Consider the following 18957-nt stretch of genomic DNA (forward strand, 5'->3'; position numbering starts at 1 on the left):
CTGTTTCTTTCTTGTATTCTATATTTAACTGTATATGATTTAACAGTTCATTCCTTGTTATATATCTACTTATCTTTATAAATAAATAAATTATCAGCAATTTGATTTTATCTCTCTAGAGAACCCTGTCTAACACAGACACATACCAGGATCATATGATCTCGCTTTCTGGCCTTTTAAGAAAGTGCCCTGTCCTTTTCCATAATGGTTGTACCATTTTACAACCTCACCGGCAGTGTATGAGCATCCCAGTCTCCCCACATCCTTGACAGCATTTGTTATTTCCCGAGTTTGGTGATGATAGTGTTACCATTGTCACTGTTGCTCGGATGAGATGACATCTCATTGTTTTGATTTGCATCTTGCTAACCGTTAATAATGATCTCATCATGTCTTCATCTATTTATTTGTTGGCCGCCTAAAAGTCTTGGGTGAAATTTATCTTTATGTCCTTGGCTCATTTTTCATTTGGGTTGCTTTTTTGTTGTGGCATTGTTGAAGTTTTCTGTAAATTTTAGAGACTCATCCCTTGTCTTTCCCTGTCTGTAGGTTCTTTTTGCTCTTGCGGAGAAGTTTTTAAAAGCACCTAAGTATTTACTTTTTAGAGGTCCTAGTGGCCTGGTTTCTCTTCTGCTGTTTGTGAATTTTTAGTTATGTTTGATAGACTATTTATGCCAAAAATTAGGGTCCATAGTTTGCCCTTATTTTTTCTTCCATGGTTTTTATAGTTTTAGGTTGTATGAGGGGGTACTGCCCCCCCCCCCAAAAAAAAACCCCGGATTTTCCCCCCAAAGCTGTGTATTTAAACATTTTTACAAAACCTTTTCAACTTCAAACTGTTCTCCATTACACTTAATACATTTGTCAAATCTGAGGTTCCATTCTTGGAAACATTTTTCAAACTCACCTGTTTGGATGGCTGACAGCACCTCCCTTGTTTATTTTTTCTTCACCTCTTCTAAGTGGTCAGATCTCTGTCCTTTCATGTCCTTTTTCATTTGCAGAAACAAAAAGTCGCAAGGAGCAACGTCAGGTGAATAAGGTGCATGGGATAAGAGAGGCATGCTGGTTTTTTGCAAAAAACTGGCGCACTGAAATGTCTGCATGAGCAGGTGTATTGTCATGGTGGCAAATCCAGTTTCCCATCTGCCACGAATCAGGCTTTTTTGTCGCACAATGTTAAACTGTCTTTTCAGAACCTCTAATAGAAAGCTTGATTAACAGTCTGATCTGGTGGAACAAACTCCAGATGCACTATGAGTCAACATTTTCTGCGTTTGGGAAGTTGATGGACATCAGAACAAAGTTTTGTTGTTAATTGACTTTTGAAACGAGAAAACCACTTGTGCACTTGGATTTTTCCCATAGTGCTGTCCTCATAAGCTGTGTTCAACATCACAACAGTTTCTGCGGCATTTTTCCTGAACAGGACCTAAAATTTCACAGCCTCTACTATTCTCTTAAATCACCCATCAATAAAGCAAGGTTCTAGTGAAACCGCTTTTATGAAAAACTTCACTTTGATCAGAGAGAACCTTCCCAGCTGATACCCCTGGCTCACTGCTAACCCAGAGTGAATTGCTTGATGCTTTACCCTGCTCAATTCTGGATTTTTGGGAGTATCCACTTGTATGTTTTGGTCTTTGTTCCAACTTGAGTTAGTTTTTTCGTATGACATAGGTATGGATCAGTTTCATTTTTCTGCAAATGAATATCCAGTTTTGCCTGTCCCAATTGTTAGAGAGACTGTCTCTTCCCTATTTGTTGGATACTGCCCTTTGTTGAAGATCAGTAGTTCATAATAAATGGATGGGTTTACTTCAAGGTTCTCAGTTCTGTTCCACTGGTCTATGTGTCTGTTATTGTACTGGTACCAGGCTGTTAAACTACATGACAATGTAATAGGTTCTGGAGGTCAGCAAGTTATGAGGCTTCCTACCTTGTTCTGTTTCTTCAATACTGTCTTGCTTATCCAGGATCTCTTTCCTTTCTACGTAAACTTAATTCATTTTTCTTTAGCTAGAGATCGATTTGGGTTGTCTTCACAATGTTGTCTTTCTGTCTATGAACATGGCATGTTTTGTATAAGCCCTTCACATGCCAGCTTAGGTTTATTCCAAAGTATTTCATTGTTTTGATGACTATTGTAAATGATTCTCCCCTGCCCCCCAATACTTTAAGGGTTCTTTTTGTTTCATTCATGTTTATGCGTTGCTCTTGTATCCTGTTACTTTGCTGAATCCTATTTCTTCAAGTAGCTTTCTGTAGAATCTCTCTATGCATAATATCATGACATCTTCAAATGGGGGATTGTTTTACTTCTTCTTTACCAATTTGCTTGCCTTTTATTTCCCTTTCTTGCCTTATTACTCTGGTGAGGACCTCAAATACAACATTGAGTAAGAGTGGTGGTAGAGCATCTCTGTCTGGTTCCTGTTCTAAAGGGAAATGCTTTCATATTCTCTTCACTGATCATATTGTAAGCTCTTGATTTTGCGTATTATGTTGAAGATTTTCCCTTCTATTACTATTTTACTAGGTTTTGTTTTGTTTTTTCACTTTATTGGGGGTTTACTGAGAGTTTTTACCAGCAAAAGGTGTTGGATATGATCAAATATTTTCTACATGAATTGATAAGGTCATGTAGTTCTTTTACTTTGTTTTATTTATATGGTATATTATGTTGATTGGTTTTCTAATTACTAGTTTAATTGACATCATACAACTCAATTGTTCAAGCATATTAAAATAATTGTGCAGTCATAGCTATAATCTGCCCTAGAACATTTTCTTCCTTCTTGTATTCATTGTGGTTTTGATATTGAGCTATCCTGGCATACCTGATGGATCCCACTTGGTCATGAAATCTTTTTTTGATAAGATGTTGGATTCCATTGCCTAAAATGTTGTTGTTTTTGCATCTGTATTCCTGAAGGATGTTGGTCTATAGTTTCCTTTAGTGGTGTCTTTGCTTGACTTTTTTATCAGGGTATGCTTGCTTCAAAGGATGAGTTTGAGAGTATTCTATTCTTTTCTGTGTTTTAGAATAGCTTGAGTAGACGGTATCAGCTTTTCTCTGAATGTTTGGTGGAATTCACCCGTGAAACTGTGGATCAGGGGGTGTTTTGCCCTGTTGTTATTAGGGTTTTTTTGGGGGGTGTTAATAACCACTTTAATTTCTTCTTTTGTTAGAGGTCTGTTCAAGTGTTCTCTCTCAGTCTAAGTTAGTTTAGGTAGGTAGTGTGCTTCTAGAGATTTGTCTGTTCTAGGTTTTCACATGTGTTGCAATACAACTCTTCTCAGTACTCTGTTCTCATTGTCTTTATTTCCGGTGGTTCTGTAGTGATGCCAACACCCACTCCAGAGGGACTTGTTGGCATTTTGGGGGAGTTAATAGAGGTGGTTCTCTTTTCTTTTTGTGGCAGTGTGTGGTATCCAGACAGAGCCTTCTGTGGCCTTGCAGTTTGGAAGAGAAAGTATCATATTCCAGGAACAAGCAGTCACTTTGTTAGAAAGACTGTTGGAGAGACAAGGGGAGGGGAGAGGGGATTGTCAGAAGATTGACAAAAACTACTTGCAGCATAGTTGAGGATCTAGACTCCTCCTGATAGGAGCCAGTCCCCAAAAGAGGCCATGTCAGAGAGATGAGTGGTTAGTAGCTTGGGTTTTTGTAAACGGTTCAGAGGAGAGAGCAGGAAGAAGATTTTGCAGATGTAGAGACCATTTGGGCCAAGAACCCTGAGTCTGATCTAAAAGTAGGGTGCTGCAAGTGGATCACTAAGAGTAATAGTGAGTTAGTTTATTGAGATAGTTTATGTGCCAGCCTGGCCGATAAATACAAGTGGAATTAACTGAAGGGCGGACAGATAAATGGCTCTGTGAGCCTCGCCTTTCTTGTCTCTCCCTCTTTGATCATCGGACCAGTATGCGGCTGGCTGCCTTGCTTGTTCTGTGCCTCAATTTACAGGCTACACTACCTGTGGGACGCCTAGTCTGTGAACTGTGTTGCTGTAAGTTGAGGTCCCTTTAAGACATCTCTGGAGCTGGGGACTGGCTGACAGTTGGTGACCTGCCTTATGATTGGCTGCTGTGCTGAGATAGCCTAGCTTTCTCTATATATAGAGGAAGACCTGGCAGCAGACTAGACTTGAAGGACTGCTAGTGTCTCACAATTCTCTCTCACGGGAGTGAGTTGCACTGAGCCATTTGTACTGCTTTATAATTTAACTGTTCATTTCTTGTATTATGTATCTATCTGTATGTAATTTAACAGTTCATTTCTTGTGTTATATATCTAATTATCTTTATAAATAAATACATTAAATTATCAGCAATTTGGTTTTATCTCTAGAGAACCCTGTCTAACACATAGGGCCTCCAGGTAGACACAGCCCAAGGAAGAGCAGAGCTGGCCATTGACCCTGCACTTCTGACAGTGCAGTTCAATCCAGTAGCAAGGAGCCAGGACCTGGCTCTGATCCTGACAATGCCCTGACTTAGCCAAGCTAGCTCCCTGTTCTGGATTCCCGCTATAATCTTTCCATTCTTTCTACCCCTAAAAATGCATGGCTCAAGGGCCATCAACTCCATATTCCCTCAGGGTCCCTGAGGTGCTGGGTCAGCTTGGGGTGTCTGGGATAAGAAAGCAAAGCTGCTTGGGGCTAGAAGAGACAGCACTGCTGTGGGATATTGATTATCTATTCTCTGCCTTCGTGATCCCAGTGGTGAAATGGGCCAGTAGTACCCTCCCCATGTAGTACAGAGGTCAAGTCTAGGTTTTAAAATCAGCTAAGAAAGTGCACAGAAAGGACCTGGAGGGGAGGTGGGAATGATGAAACCATCAGATAAGTCCTGTCCTGTTGACCCTTGAATGGGCCAGCTGATCCCCACATGAGAGAGCACCAGGGTTTCTGACTCATCTCTGGCATGACAACCATGGCTTCTTAAGCAAATTTGAAAGCTAAGAGCTATTCTTTTTTAAACTTTTGATCATTTTATTGGGGGCTCTTACAACTCTACTACAATCCATACATCAGTTATATCAAGCATATTTGTACATATGTTGCCATCATTCTTTTCTAGACAATTACTTTCTATTGAGCTCTTGGTATCAGCTCCTCTTTTTCCCTCCTCCCCCTCGTGACTCCTTGATACATTATAAATTATTATTTTCATATCTCACATTGACCACTGTCTCCCTTCCCCCGTGGTTTCTGTTGTTCTTCCCCCGAAGGGGGAGTGTGTGTGGTTGTGTGTCGATCATTATGCTCAGTTGCCCCTTCCTCTCCTCTCCCTACCCTTCTGCTATTCCCATTCCTGCTACTGGATTGCGTGTGTCGTGAGCTCTTATCTATACTTGTGTACATGCTCCAGTCTAGTCCGAAGTGAGAGGCATTACTGGGGTCATGATAGTGGGGGATGAGGAAGCCTCAAGGAACCAGAGGAATATCGTGTGTTTCATCGGCTAGGAGCTATTTTGGATGATAATAAAAGCTGCTGTCCATTTGTCCATTTGCTCACAGAGATGCTGCAGTTCGTCAGCAATCAGGTGGAAGAGTTCCCGGACTTGTTTTCTGAACAGCTGTGTGGCTCCTTCCCTGGCGGTGGCAGTTCCAACAGCGGCGTTTCCAACAGCAGCAGCAGCAACAACAACGGTGGGGGCAGCAGTGGTGGAGCTGTGGACCCCTTGACGCAGCGCTCATTCAGCCAGGTTCTCTTGCCTGCCTTTGCCACCTCAACCACCTCCCCACAGGCTCCGACCCTGCAGGTCAAGGTGCCTCCCACCACAGTCCCTACCCCTCCTCGGAGTGCGCCAGTTCTTCAACCTCGACCCCAGCCCCCAGCCCATGCACAGCTGCAGCAACAGACCGTAGTGGTCAGCCCGACCTTCAGCACTGCCCCCCAGACGAGGATCATCCAGCAGCCCCTCATCTACCAGAATGCAGCCACCAGCTTCCAAGGTGACTCCCCACTGCAATGCAGTGAACATGGGTGGGTCAAAATGTTTATGGGCCTGTGTTCAGACTGGCGAGTAGACTGTGAATAACCCTCTCCTACTTGGGGTCCAGACTACACCCCGGGACCTTGTCTGAAGGAGTGATAAATAACTAGCTGTGGGAATGGTACCCAGGAACACCTCCCATTCTGCCTCATCAAATACCTTAAGACCACCCCATGACTCTTGGTCTAAGATGCCAACAAGCACAGTAGACCCAGGGGACTGGAGGGTGAGGCCTGAATAAAGTTAGGCTAGAAACATGCCCACCTTTTTCCAAGGCCACAGGCTGTTCGTAGCACTCATGTGTTGATGCAGATATTTGAGGACCCACATGAGAAAATGAAGTCCTGGCACTCCATCCCTGAAGAGTGGGTCTCCCGGTAGCCCTCAGTCAGTGCTGAGTGAGGGAATGGCTGTCATTGGGCTGTACTCAGCGCTGCCTCTTCACTGATTCCTTAGGGTGCTGAGGACCTGAGATCAGCTTTGAGGATTTAGGGGTGGGCATGGGGTGCAAGGCAGTCATCCCAAAGTGCACTTCCTCCCCAGAAGAGATGGCGGCTGTGATACCTCAGCATCACCACCACCACCACCCTCAGGCAGTGCTGACTTGGAGGAGCATTTGTGGCCCTTCTAGCTTGGTTGAGTTGTTGGCTGAGTGGCTTTCCCCAGAACCCAGAGAGGTGAAACTATTTGTACTAAACCCCTCAGAAGTGGGTATAGCTCTTCTGGAATGTTCTTGTTCTCTAGACTAGCTTGTACATGGTCATCACACTCATCTTCTCGGCAGCAGGTGGGGGTTGGACTCCTCGGGAGTCACTGGTCCCTCAAGTGATTGCAGCAGCGGTAGGGACAAGGTACTCCCAGGAATACCATGTGACCCTTTCTTCTCTTCTCCTAAGTCCTTCAGCCTCAAGTCCAAAGCCTGGTGACATCCTCCCAAGTACAGCCAGTCACCATCCAGCAGCAAGTACAGACGGTACAGGCCCAGCGGGTGCTGACACAGACGGCCAGTGGCACACTGCAGACACTGGCCCCTGCCACCGTGCAGACAGTGGCTGCTCCCCAAGTGCAGCAGGTCCCGGTAGGTGTCTTGGGGGGATTTATGGAGGCGCTGGTTGGGACTGTCACTGGGTCCCTGATCAGAGGCGTGGTATGCATTTAAGAAGGGCCAGCCACAGTGCACAAGAACTGGTTAGGGCTGCAGGCCATAGCTCACACCAGCTAGCGCTGGATCTGGACTGGAGACTGGCAGAGACCACGTCTGCCGCACAACACAGTTCATCAGGCACACACATATGTATGCACGCTCGCTCACTGAAGTTGTTCCCTGACTTACATACATACCAGGTAAAGACATTGGGCATAAGATGGTGCGATAAAAGTGGAACAGGAAAGAAATGCTAAAATGGTATCTTTCCATTGATTTTTTTTTCTTTTTCTTTTTTTTATTAAATACTTTTATTAGGGGCTCTTACATCTCTAATCACAATCCATACTTTCATCCATTGTGTCAGGCACAATTGTACATATGTTGCCATCATCATTTTCAAAGCCTTTTCTTTCTACTTGAGCCCTTGGTATCAGCTCATTTTTCCCCCCACCCTCCCTCATGAGCACTTGATAAGTTATAAATTATTATTTTCATATCTTACATTGTCCTCTGTCACCCTTCATCCACTTTCCGGTTGTTCATCCCCCAGGGAAGGGGTTATATGTTGATCTTGTGATCGATTCCCCCTTTCTCCTCCCACCTTCCCCTTATCCTCCTGGTATCTCTATTCTCATTGTTGGCCCCGAGAGCTTGATCTATTCTGGATTCTCTGTGTTGCAGGCTCTTTGATTTTCTTCTTACCATCTTTTCTACAGTAGCCGCTGAGCATGTATTATTTTTAGTATCTGAAAAATTTTTATAGCATATTATTCATCTGCTAGTTTGTCGTAATGTGGTAGCTTGTGTGTTGCTGTGATGCTGGGAGCTATGCCACCTGTAGGCATTTCATAAACCATTAGGGTCACCTCTGGTGGACAGGTTTCGATGAAGCTTCCAGACTTAGACAGTCTAGGAAGCAGGACCTAGCAATGTATGTCTGACAAAATTGGCCTGTGAAACGTTATGACTAACAATGGAGCACTGTCTGAAATAGTGCTGGAAGATGAGCCCCTCAGGTTGAAAGGCACTCACAATCCTTTGAGGAAGAGGTACTCCTCAAAGTAACTCACACCCAAACTCACTTCTACCGAGTATATTCTGATTCATAGCAGCTACCCTCCATAGAGTGTCCAAGGCCGTAAATCTTGACAAATTAGATAGCTTCATCTGCCTCCCTTGGAGAGCGGCTGGTGGATCTGAATCACCCACCTTGTGGGTAGCAGTCCAGTGCCTACCCAACAGTGCCACCTGGGCTTCTCTCTTCAAAGTCAAGTCAACCTAATGACATGAGTGAAGTAAAACTTTCAGGACCTTCATTTCCTGGTATAATATGCCTCAAAATGAGAAGAAACAGCTGCAAACATCCATTAATGATTACTGTGTGGAATGTATGAAGGTTGAATCTAGGGACATTGGACGCCATTAGAAGTAAAGTGGAATGCATGCAGATAGTCTAGACATTAACGAACTAAAGTGAACTGAAACACATGGTTTATGCTGGGGATGACAAATTGAAGGTGTTGCATATATATAAAAATCAAGATCTGTCCTTGAATATAGTGCAGTCATTGATAAAGTAATATCTGAATACATTTTTTGCAACTATTATTCAAATTTTTACATCAACAACTACTCCCAAAGAAACTAAATATTACACCAACTTTTTCAGTCTGAAATTGACCAAACATGCAATCTGTACATTGATAATTGCTGGTGATTGGAATGCAGAACAAAGAAGGATCTATACTTTGGTGATAGAACAAAGTTATATGATAGAATTTTACAAGGTCAATGGTTTATTCATTGCAAATACCTTTTTTTCAACAACATAAATGGTGACTATACACATGGACCTCACTGGGTGGAATACCTAGGAATCAAATCAACTACGTCTGTGGAAGAGATGGTGGCGAAGCAGTGTTACTAGTCAGGACAAGGTCAGGGCCAACTGTGGCACAAACTATCAATTGCTCAGATTCCAGTTGCAATGAAAGCTGAAGAAAATGAAAACAAGTCCATGAGTTCAGTCTTGAGGATATTTTACAGATCATTGAGGGGTAGCATTGAGGACAATAATACATGAAGATCATTTTTTTTAAAGCATTAAATATACATATATATGAAAGAAAAGACTCAAATGGACATCAGAAGAGACTTTGAACTTTGAAGATTGAGTAGTTAAAGGGAATAGAAGAAATAATGAAATAAAAGAGCTGAACAGAAGATTTCAAAGGGCGAAAAAGGAAAGCATTAAAACAAAATGTGCAAAGACCTAGAATTAAAAAACCAAACATGAAGGGTCTACTTGACAGCACCTCACAGCTGTAAGAAAATGGAGCCCGCCATGATTGTTGTTAGGTGCTATCAGGTCAGTTCCAACCCATGGCAACCCTGTGCACTACTAAACAAAAATACTGCCCAGTCCTGCACCATCCTGGTGCACGTGGTTTTTTATGCTTCAGCCTATTGTAGCCACAGTGTCAGTTTATCTCATTAAATGTCTTTCTTACTGACCCTCGGTTTTACCAAGCGTGATGTCCTTCTCTAGGGACTGGCCCTGCTGGATAATGTGTCCAAAATCCATGAGACAAAGTCTCCCCATCCTCACTTCAAAAGACCATTTGCTCTTAGACAGTCATTATATTTCAAATACAAGCAACCATCTAGGGGTGTCATTTCTGCATCTCACCTGGGTTCCTGGCTTTCCAGTGTCCAAAATCAGACCACTCCTTTCCCCATCCAGCATATCCCACTCGACCCCTCCTTGGTCACCAACTCTGAGCTCCTTGGAGATTTTCAGCCATAAAATCCAGAATTCTCTTCAATTATCCCTTCTTCCTAACCCCTCACCCCAGAACCCAGATGGTATAAGATAGCCAGCCCTTCAGAATGGGCTTCTGTGAGGTTTCCTGGTTGGTTTTTTTCATTTGAATCCTCCATGTCATGAAAATGACCTTTTCTTGTTTCTTTAAGCTTCTGTGCAGTAAGGTATACGTGCAAAACAGAAAGATAACGTGACCTCTCTCCTGGCTTCCTCTCCTCCAGGTCCTGGTACAGCCGCAGATCATCAAGACAGATTCTCTTGTTTTGACCACACTGAAGACAGATGGCAGCCCAGTCATGGCCACAGTCCAGAACCCGGCCCTCACCGCCCTCACCACCCCCATCCAGACAGCCGCCCTGCAAGTACCAGTAAGAGCGGCTTGGCCCCTGCCTTCCTCTTGCCTCCTCTTAAGAGTCCCTGGGCTCACTAGATACAATCTCTATGTGCTGAGTGGGTGTCGGCTTGCTTAAGAGTTGGTCAGTCACAGTGCAAATGTCACCACCTCCTTTAACTTAGATGTATTTTCTTTGAAGAACTGCCAGCAATGTGTGCCATATGGTGAGGTTATGGGGTCTGCGTGGAGAGTGGGGAGAACAGTAGAGCAGCCCCAGTTCCTGGACAGCAGCTCTGCCCAGATGCCTCTCTGTTTCTACTGCTGGAAGTTATGGCCACCAGGCAGGGAGGGACTCCAAAGTAAGGGACACTGGAGGCATCCATCTTTAGGTGTGGGCTCTCTGCCACTTTCAACAAGAGAGTCTCAATGGAGAAAAAGCAATACAAACAAAGGAAAAAAATTCCATTGTAGATGAGTCAAAGCAGCCCTATAGATGGAAGCCACGTGAGTTCCAATGTGAAAGCACTGGCTTCATTCATGAAATCCAAATTCTGTGTATACCCCAACTCCCCATCATGGTGAGATCAGATGAATAAATGGTGATGATGATATTATGCCCAGCAGTAAGTAAAAGAACTGTTTGTGCATACAGCACAGATGTGCCTCAGATGTAGCGTGTGAGCCTGCCACAATTTGTACCAACGAGCCCATTCCTGTGAATTTCAATAAGAAGCAAAACTAAGCTATCGTGACAGGTCCGAGCAATATTTACAGAAGTGAGAGGGGGACAGTGTTGGCTGGGGAAGGGTCTGACAGAACTTTCTGAGGGAGGGAAGTAGACTTCACCTTACGTGGGTGCCTGCACAGGTGTGTTTTCCCTGCACAAAAACTCATCCATTTAGGATTGTCTTGGGTGAAATTGATTTCCTGGTGACTAGTGGAGAGCAAGAGCAGCCCTGGTGATGTAGTGGTTACATGTTGGGCTGCTCACCACACGGACTGCAGTTGGAAACCAACCAGCAGCCGCTCCATGGGAGGAAGACAAGGCTTTCTACTCCCACAGAATCAGAAACCCACAGGGACGGTTCTATCCTGTCCTATGGGATCATTGTGAGTGGGAATGGACCTCATAGCAGTGAGTTTGTAGTGATAGTGAGCAACTTTATTTACCAGCCATTTGAAGATTGGGACCACTGTTTTAAAGAAATTAAAATGAGGGAAAATGGAAACAAAGAGGGATGGTTGAAGGGAAAGAAAACAGTGACCTAGATCAATTGATCTGATCTTTTTGGTGGCCAAATGGTGTAAGGAAGTGCAGGAAGTTACTTAAAAGTCGCCCCAGAGGGGAAATATGGAAGACAATTTCCCAAGAAAGGGGCCTGCATCTGTGGGCCACCGGTGATGGCTAGACTGGTGGCCATCAGTGTGACAGCAAAACAGGAGGCATATGACTTGTTCTGCCCCCTCCTTCAGAGGTTAAGACATTGAGATTTTAACCCTATTTCGTGTGATTTACTAACAGCAGTCCTGAAAGGGGACAGGGGCTCGGAGACTGTTGTCTCCTGAGGCTCCTGGGGCCTGACTTAACTAGCCCTGAGAATGTCTGAGTCTGCACAAGGCGATGCCACGTGGCCCAGTGGGCCAGTGTCTGTTGTGGAGTTGCTCAGTCCAGACCACTGATGATGTCATTCCAACCCTATGTCTGTTCTAGACCCTGGTGGGCAGCAATGGGACCATTCTGACCACCATGCCTGTGATGATGGGGCAGGAGAAAGTGCCCATTAAGCAGGTCCCTGGGGGAATCAAGCAGCTCGAGCCTCCCAAGGAGGGGGAAAGACGGACAACCCACAACATCATTGAGAAGCGCTATCGCTCCTCCATCAACGACAAAATCATTGAGCTGAAGGACCTAGTCATGGGGACTGATGCCAAGGTAGGTGCTAAGCAAAACGGTGCCTCACACCCAACCCTGCTCCTTCTACTAGTCTTTGCTGAGGAACAGAGATGGGACTTGATGTAGGCCCAAGTTGGGGGAATGCAAGATGTAATGCTTGCTTTGTTCAAGAACCTTGGTGCTTGTCAAGATGGGAAGCCATTTAAATGTGGGTCAAAAGGGCCCATGGCCTGCTGGAACCATTGGCTCTGCTCAGACCTTGCCGTGGGTTCCAGTGTCCCAGGTGGAGAGATGGTCACACACCTGGGGCCAGGTGCTGGACAGTATGCTCCCTGGAGTCGGCTGATGCCACTGCTGGCTGGCTGTCAGTTGTGTTCAGGGGTGGTTGATGCTGCTGGTTCAGGAAGGGAGATAAAAAATGGAGATTGGGTTTTTGACCCAATCTAATCATTGCCCCAAAGTAATCATTGCCCAAGTTTATTTAGTATTGTAGTGAATGTGTCTCCAGGCAACTAGGAAATTCTGATCTGTTTATCTAAGAGATTTGTTTTCTCCTTCCCTCTGATCTGTTTTTTACATAAGAATTTTATTCTTTTCCCGATTGCCTACAAATCTTAAAGATATCATTATATCTTTCTCTAAGATAACCATCCAGGAATGTTGTCTTAAGTGCATGGCCTAGTGTGTACCATCCTAAGAAGTAGAAGCGATCACATGCGATTCACTGACCAGAGATACCAAATAACTTGTCCTGGGTGGCACACCCTCCTGCTCCAGAGCCCTTCCCACTCAGTGGGCGCTGCATCCTGTGGCTGCGTTCTACCTGCACTGACCTGGGGTTTTCACCCCTTCCCCTCCCCAGATGCACAAGTCTGGTGTTCTGAGGAAAGCCATCGACTACATCAAATACCTGCAGCAGGTCAACCACAAGCTGCGCCAGGAGAACATGGTGCTGAAGTTGGCGAATCAGAAGAATAGTGAGTGAGCCCATTGGGGTTATTGGCAGGGGACACTGTGGGATGAAGCTTCTGTCAAGCAGGCCATTCATCAGCTGGGCTTTCTCTGCAGAGCTCCTGAAGGGCATCGACCTAGGCAGCCTGGTGGACAATGACATGGACCTGAAGATGGATGACTTTAACCAGAATGTCCTCCTGATGTCACCTCCAGCTTCAGATTCGGGGTCACAGGCCGGCTTCTCCCCTTACTCCATCGATTCTGAGCCAGGGAGCCCTCTGTTGGATGATGCCAAGGTCCCAGCTTTTGAAACCCATCTCCTCTAAGACAACATGGTGGGGGGTGGGGGTGGGCAGGGTGCAGGTCAGGGGTTGGGTACAGGTCTGAGCCAGGATCTCCGAGCATCCAGGATCCTGTGGATCTCCGAGGAACTTCCTGTGGAAGTAAACAAGTTTTAGTGGATGAGGAAAGAGAGCCAGGACCTGCAGGGGGAGGCAGCCCTCACTCTAATAGCTTCCTGCTGAAAAGGCCCACCAGAGAGAAATAAGAAAGCGATCTAAACGGGGCTGTAGAGCAGCTGTGGGCTCCGAGGCACCTCACTGCTTCCCTCCCCTGTAATGGGCCTAGCAAGACCACTCTGTGGGGTTGATCAGTTGGCTGAGGACAAAGCTGCTTCTGAGTTCTCTTTCTGGAAATGATGACAATTTGCAATCTAACATATAACAGTCCAGCCAAGTGTTATTTTATAGTCCCTGACAGCCCCTGGCAATTGTGGCTTAATGGAGTTAGTTAAGAGAGGCTTAAAGCCTAATGATGTTCTTGGAGCCTGTGGAGAGGAGGGGGCTAAGGGCTGGATTCTGACCCAGTCACATCCTCGGCCTATATGTTTATACCCAGCTCCACGGTGTAGTCAGGAACTTCATTTCACTAAGGAAACTCTGCTTTGGAAGTCTTTCATTAATGTGGTTCTGTGGGGTAACAGTAGGCCATGTGACATAGAAATAGCATTAGTGAGGCTTCTGGAGTCCTTGGGTGATGCAAATGGATGCACTTGGTTGCTGTCCGAAAGGTTGATGGTTTGATCCTACCCAGAATTACCTCAGAAGACAGGCCTGGCAGTCTGTTTGTGAAAGGTCACAGCTTAGAAAACCCTGTGGATGAGACAAGGGCCACCCCAAGTCAGCATCAGCTCAGTGACAACTAACAACTGGGTCGTCAGAAGAAATGTCTGGGTGATTTGGAACTGTTGAGAAGGAGCAGTGGGGAGGACCCAATTCCTAAGGGGCAAGAAAGTAGGGTCTCTGTCTTCAGTTCACCCTCTAAAATGGAGACAGGGCAGTCATGTCCTCGGTCTACTTTATTGAGGTCTAATTTCTATGCAGTAAAACACCTGTTGTAAGTGTACAGTGTGATAAGGCTTGACAGATATAAAAACCTGTACCGCTCACTACAGTCAAAGGCAGCCTGAGGCTGGCAGAGCAGCAAGGGCCCAAAGAAGAGGAGACTGGGATACAGCAGTCAAAATGGGAATGTTTCCGTCACCCCAGGAAGCTCTTGCACGGGGCCCCTCTTCCCAGCCTTGGCCCCTGTCCACTGACTCATATGCTTGGCATCACTTGAATTAGATCTTATTCTGGAACTCCATAGAAACAATCCAATTGTGCTCTCTTGCACTGCACTGGAATTCAAACCGGAAACTCTTCTGCTCCTATCTTAGGACCCCTCGGTGATCAGTCCCTGCTAGTAGGGAGGAAGGGAGGTCTCAGAATCATGGGCTCTGTTCTCCCCTGGTTGAGTGTCCTCCCAGTGGAGTCCCTCTCACTTGTCAACATCAACTGCCATGAAAGCCGCCGAAGTGCTCATAGGTCCCTGACAGCTCTATTTTCAGGTCAAAGACGAGCCCGACTCTCCTCCCGTGGCGCTGGGCATGGTGGACCGCTCTCGCATCCTCCTCTGCTTCCTCACCTTCCTGTGCCTCTCCTTCAACCCCCTGATGGTCCTGCTGCGCTGGGGGGTCACCCGGGACACAGACCCCCACCCCTACTCAGGCTCTGGCCGCAGCATACTGTCCTTCGAGTCAGGTGAGCAGAGGGTCCTTAGTGCCTTGTCTCCCAGGTCCCAAGGGGGTTTGTAGTGGGTCCATCTGCCTGCCCCTGACAGGGACGCATGGTCATGGTTGGGAGCCTTCCCCGGTCAGAAAGCACATGTGGAACCTTCAGGCTATGATTGCCCTGGGTTGGGGGAGGGGCCTGTTTGAGGAAGGATGTGCTGGGACTGTGAAGCCAGTGCCTAGTGACCTTTGACTAACAAAGATTTTTGTGACACTCAGCTCTGTAAAGACAAGGCAACAGGCCTCCCTCCCACATCGCCTGTAAAATTGCCCGCCACGTGCCTGAAGTGTGGGTTAAAGCACACATAACACTCCTGTCCCAAGTTCCTAATCCTTGTCGCTAAAAGAAGCAATCCGGTTACCCTGCCCCATCTTCTGAAAATGAGTCTCTTTCCTGCCACCACTGGGTCCATCAGCTGTCCTGCAGTCTCCCTGGGTCCTTCCTCAAGGCTCATCAAGGTGCCCTCCTTAGGTTCTGGGAGCTGGTTCGACTGGATGATGCCCAGGCTCCTTTTATGGCTGGTCAATGGCCTGATTGTCCTGAGCGTCTTTGTCAAGCTGCTGGTCCATGGGGAGCCAGTCATCCGACCACACTCTCGTTCCTCAGTCACCTTCTGGAGACACCGGAAACAGGCAGACCTTGACCTCGCCAGGGTGAGTTCTGCTATCTTTCTGTCCCCTCAGCTTATGCCAGGTGCCCACTGTGTGCAGTCCTGGGCGATGCCCTGCCAAGGGGCCCCTTTGCACTCTGCTGGGGTGGGTACTTGTGGCTGAGAGGAGGAAGTGCTCCTCTGCCAGCAATAACTCCAAGGACTCAAGAATCTACAGTCTGTATCCAGACAGAAGACTCGAGAACCTGGGAGTTTGGGGCATTCTGATGGAGAGGGCAAGAAGGGCTGTGGTAGGTGGACGTGGCAGAAGGACTATCCCCCAGGAGAGCATGGTGAAAAGACAGGGCTCTTTGACGATGACAAGTAGCTGGGGTGTCTAGGCCAGGGGTGGGGAACATCTGGCCCTCGGGCTATCATCAGTATTAGTTAACATCACTCACTTCACCAAAGAGAAGCAGATCCAGCCGGCACATTAGGGGAAAGTTAATTGTTTGACCAAATATAGCAGGCTAATCATTTTTAAGATGATAATTTGGTATGGCCCATGAATGATATTATAAATATTCTAATGGCCTGTGGCAGAATAAAGGTTCTGCCACTCCCACTCCCTGTCTAGATGGTAGAATACTTCAAGGAGAAAGGAAGCCTGAGGCTGGCAGAGCAGCAAGGGCCAAAGTGGAAGAGACTTGGGTAAAACTGGCAGGGGCTTTAGTCCCAATTCTGTGGAGAACTAGGGAAGGCCTTTGAGCAAGTGAATGAACTTTTTTTCTCTCTTTCTTTCTGTGGACCAAAGAGAGTTTATGGAAGGATTCTGGGGCCACTCACAGTGTTGAAGCAAGATGGGAACATTTTAGTCTTTGGGCATCAGAGTTTCCCCGGCAGCAGGAAACCACAGGCCTATTGTCATTGCCCCGCCCCCTAGGCTGCATGGCCACCATAGAGTGTCTGATTGGCCAGCCTGGATCTGTTGACACAGCCATCTGAGGGCTCTAGAGAAGAAATGTGACTGTTAGGCTCTCCCCAGAGAAACTCCCCAAGACATAGCTCTCTCTAGCAGCTCCATCTGTGTTTGGGTGGCTGAATGAAGGATGGATGGGACAAAGTAGATGGGACATGCCCAGAAACAGCTTAGGGGCTCATGAGCAGGTGTTCATTTAAGGAGCATTTGAGATGTGAACAGGGGCGAAGTGACAATAACATTGAGTCAGAGAGGGGCAGGCACTGGGGAGTAAGGTGTGCTGGGAGCAGGCTGGGCTGGGGGAGCTGTACACCTGCAGGGAGATGGGTGGATGGAGAAAAGTAGGTAAGTCACTCAAAAGGGAAGAAAGGCTGGGCCACGCTTGCTGGAAATAGCAGGCAAGAGACAGAAAGACCTGCCTGCTTTGGGGCCTAAATAGAGGCACTTATTCAAGCAACCTTCCCTTGTCTGCTTTTGTAACTGTGCAGGAAGCAAAGTGCAGTTGCGCATGATGGGGAAGCTGACAACTGCCTTTGGTAGCCCGGGACCATGTGCCCTGGGTCTTCTAGCCTTCTGCATGAGCACACACACGGCCAGGGTTGTCCTCAATCACAGTGCCATAGACTCTGCTGGAGCGCTCTTTCCAGGCTAGCAGAGACTGTGCTCTGGATCCTGGCTTAGTTTCGGTTAGCCAGGAATTTGCCTACAACTTCGGCATCAGATTCACCTGGAGAGTCTCAATCCCAGAGATTTGACTCAGTGAATCTGGGTTGGGGCCTGAGAGTTGGACCATCTAGTAAGTTCCCAGTGATGCTGCTCATCTCCAGGAACCAAGCACTGTGCCCCTACAGCCCTGAAAGGCCGTCTAGTTCCTCCTCTACATCTGTTTTCCTATCTCTGTGGAAATGCTGTGGGAAGCCAAGCAGTGCTTTCTCAGACAGGACCCAACACCACCCCAGCTGCATAAAAAGCCTGGGAGGAAATACATCGTAGCCCCAGCAGGATTCTGGCAGGGGAATTATTATTGGGAGGCTTCCATTTTAATTTTTATACTTTCTGAAGTTTTCCTTTTCCTTAATGAGCATGTTTTACTCTGATGATGGGTTGAGAGATAGAACCAAAGTTTCTATGGAAAACAAAGGCAATATGCTACATCTGCATCCATAACAAATGCTCCCTCAGTTGCCAGGGAACCAGACAAAGTGGATGGTTCCAGCCACTGTCACTGAATGGTTTGATCAAAGACTCCATGGAGGAATCCTGTTCAAAAGTGGGGAAAGGCAGAATTTCAAATTCTGGTTGTTTCCAGACTTCTGGCACCAGGGGAGACAGAATAAAACCCTGAAACTATGACCTGAGATTGTCTTTCAACCTTAAACCAAAACCCTCCCCTGGAGTCTTTCTGAAACCAAACAGTAGCTCACCTCGTTGGGACCCAAGGGCCAGCAGCAGCAGAGAGAGGAGATGGGAGCCGTAGGAGGCAGTGTGTGTTCACGGAGGAGCGGAACAACCAGGCAGGCGGCTGAGAATGGTTGCTCAACTCAAAGAATGAAGTTAAAGCTACTGAGTTATGCACACAGATACGATAACCAAGCCAAAGGCCAGCCAGCCAGCTCTTGCTATTTCCTAGGGGGATTTTGCCGCCGCTGCTGCCAACCTACAGACCTGCCTGTCAGTGCTGGGCCGGGCCCTGCCCACCTCTCGCATAGACCTGGCCTGCAGCCTCTCCTGGAACGTGATCCGCTACAGCCTGCAGAAGCTGCGTCTGGTCCGCTGGCTGCTCAAGAAAGTCTGCCAGCACCGGCGGGCCACCCCCGCCACCGCAGCGGGCTTCGAGGATGAAGCGAAGAGCAGCGCACGGGACGCGGCCCTGGCCTACCACCGCCTACACCAGCTGCACATCACAGGTGAGGGTGACTCCATGGTGAACTCCCCCCTCTTGAGGGTGCACCTTTTTGCTTGTTAGCCCTAACTTAGACTGTGTCCTACTGACATTGCCCTGGCATGGTTTGGTTGGCAGGGGCACCAGTTAGGAAGATTGTGGAAAAGGCTTCCTGGAGAGACCAAGGCTGGCTCTTTGTGGGAGGGTGCATAGACTTCACCAACTCTGCAGGGGGGATTGGT

General features: G+C 46.9%; 1 protein-coding gene across 1 annotated transcript in view; it reads left to right on the forward strand.

Annotated features, from left to right (window-relative positions):
- The window catches only part of SREBF2 (sterol regulatory element binding transcription factor 2), a 65872-nt gene that overhangs the window by 30384 nt on the left and 16531 nt on the right, over nt 1–18957 (forward strand). Inside the window, exons 2-10 of the mRNA XM_004700287.4 lie at nt 5523–5960; nt 6898–7079; nt 10194–10340; nt 12018–12239; nt 13063–13177; nt 13269–13450; nt 15043–15235; nt 15737–15918; nt 18464–18740. Of these exons, the coding sequence (XP_004700344.1) occupies nt 5523–5960; nt 6898–7079; nt 10194–10340; nt 12018–12239; nt 13063–13177; nt 13269–13450; nt 15043–15235; nt 15737–15918; nt 18464–18740 (1938 nt within the window). The remainder of the gene's footprint in view (nt 1–5522; nt 5961–6897; nt 7080–10193; nt 10341–12017; nt 12240–13062; nt 13178–13268; nt 13451–15042; nt 15236–15736; nt 15919–18463; nt 18741–18957) is intronic.

The sequence above is a fragment of the Echinops telfairi genome, unplaced genomic scaffold (genome assembly GCF_000313985.2).
Source record: "Echinops telfairi isolate 266 unplaced genomic scaffold, ASM31398v2 ScPeMD7_2;HRSCAF=8, whole genome shotgun sequence".
In the NCBI taxonomy this organism is placed as follows: Eukaryota; Metazoa; Chordata; class Mammalia; order Afrosoricida; family Tenrecidae; genus Echinops; species Echinops telfairi.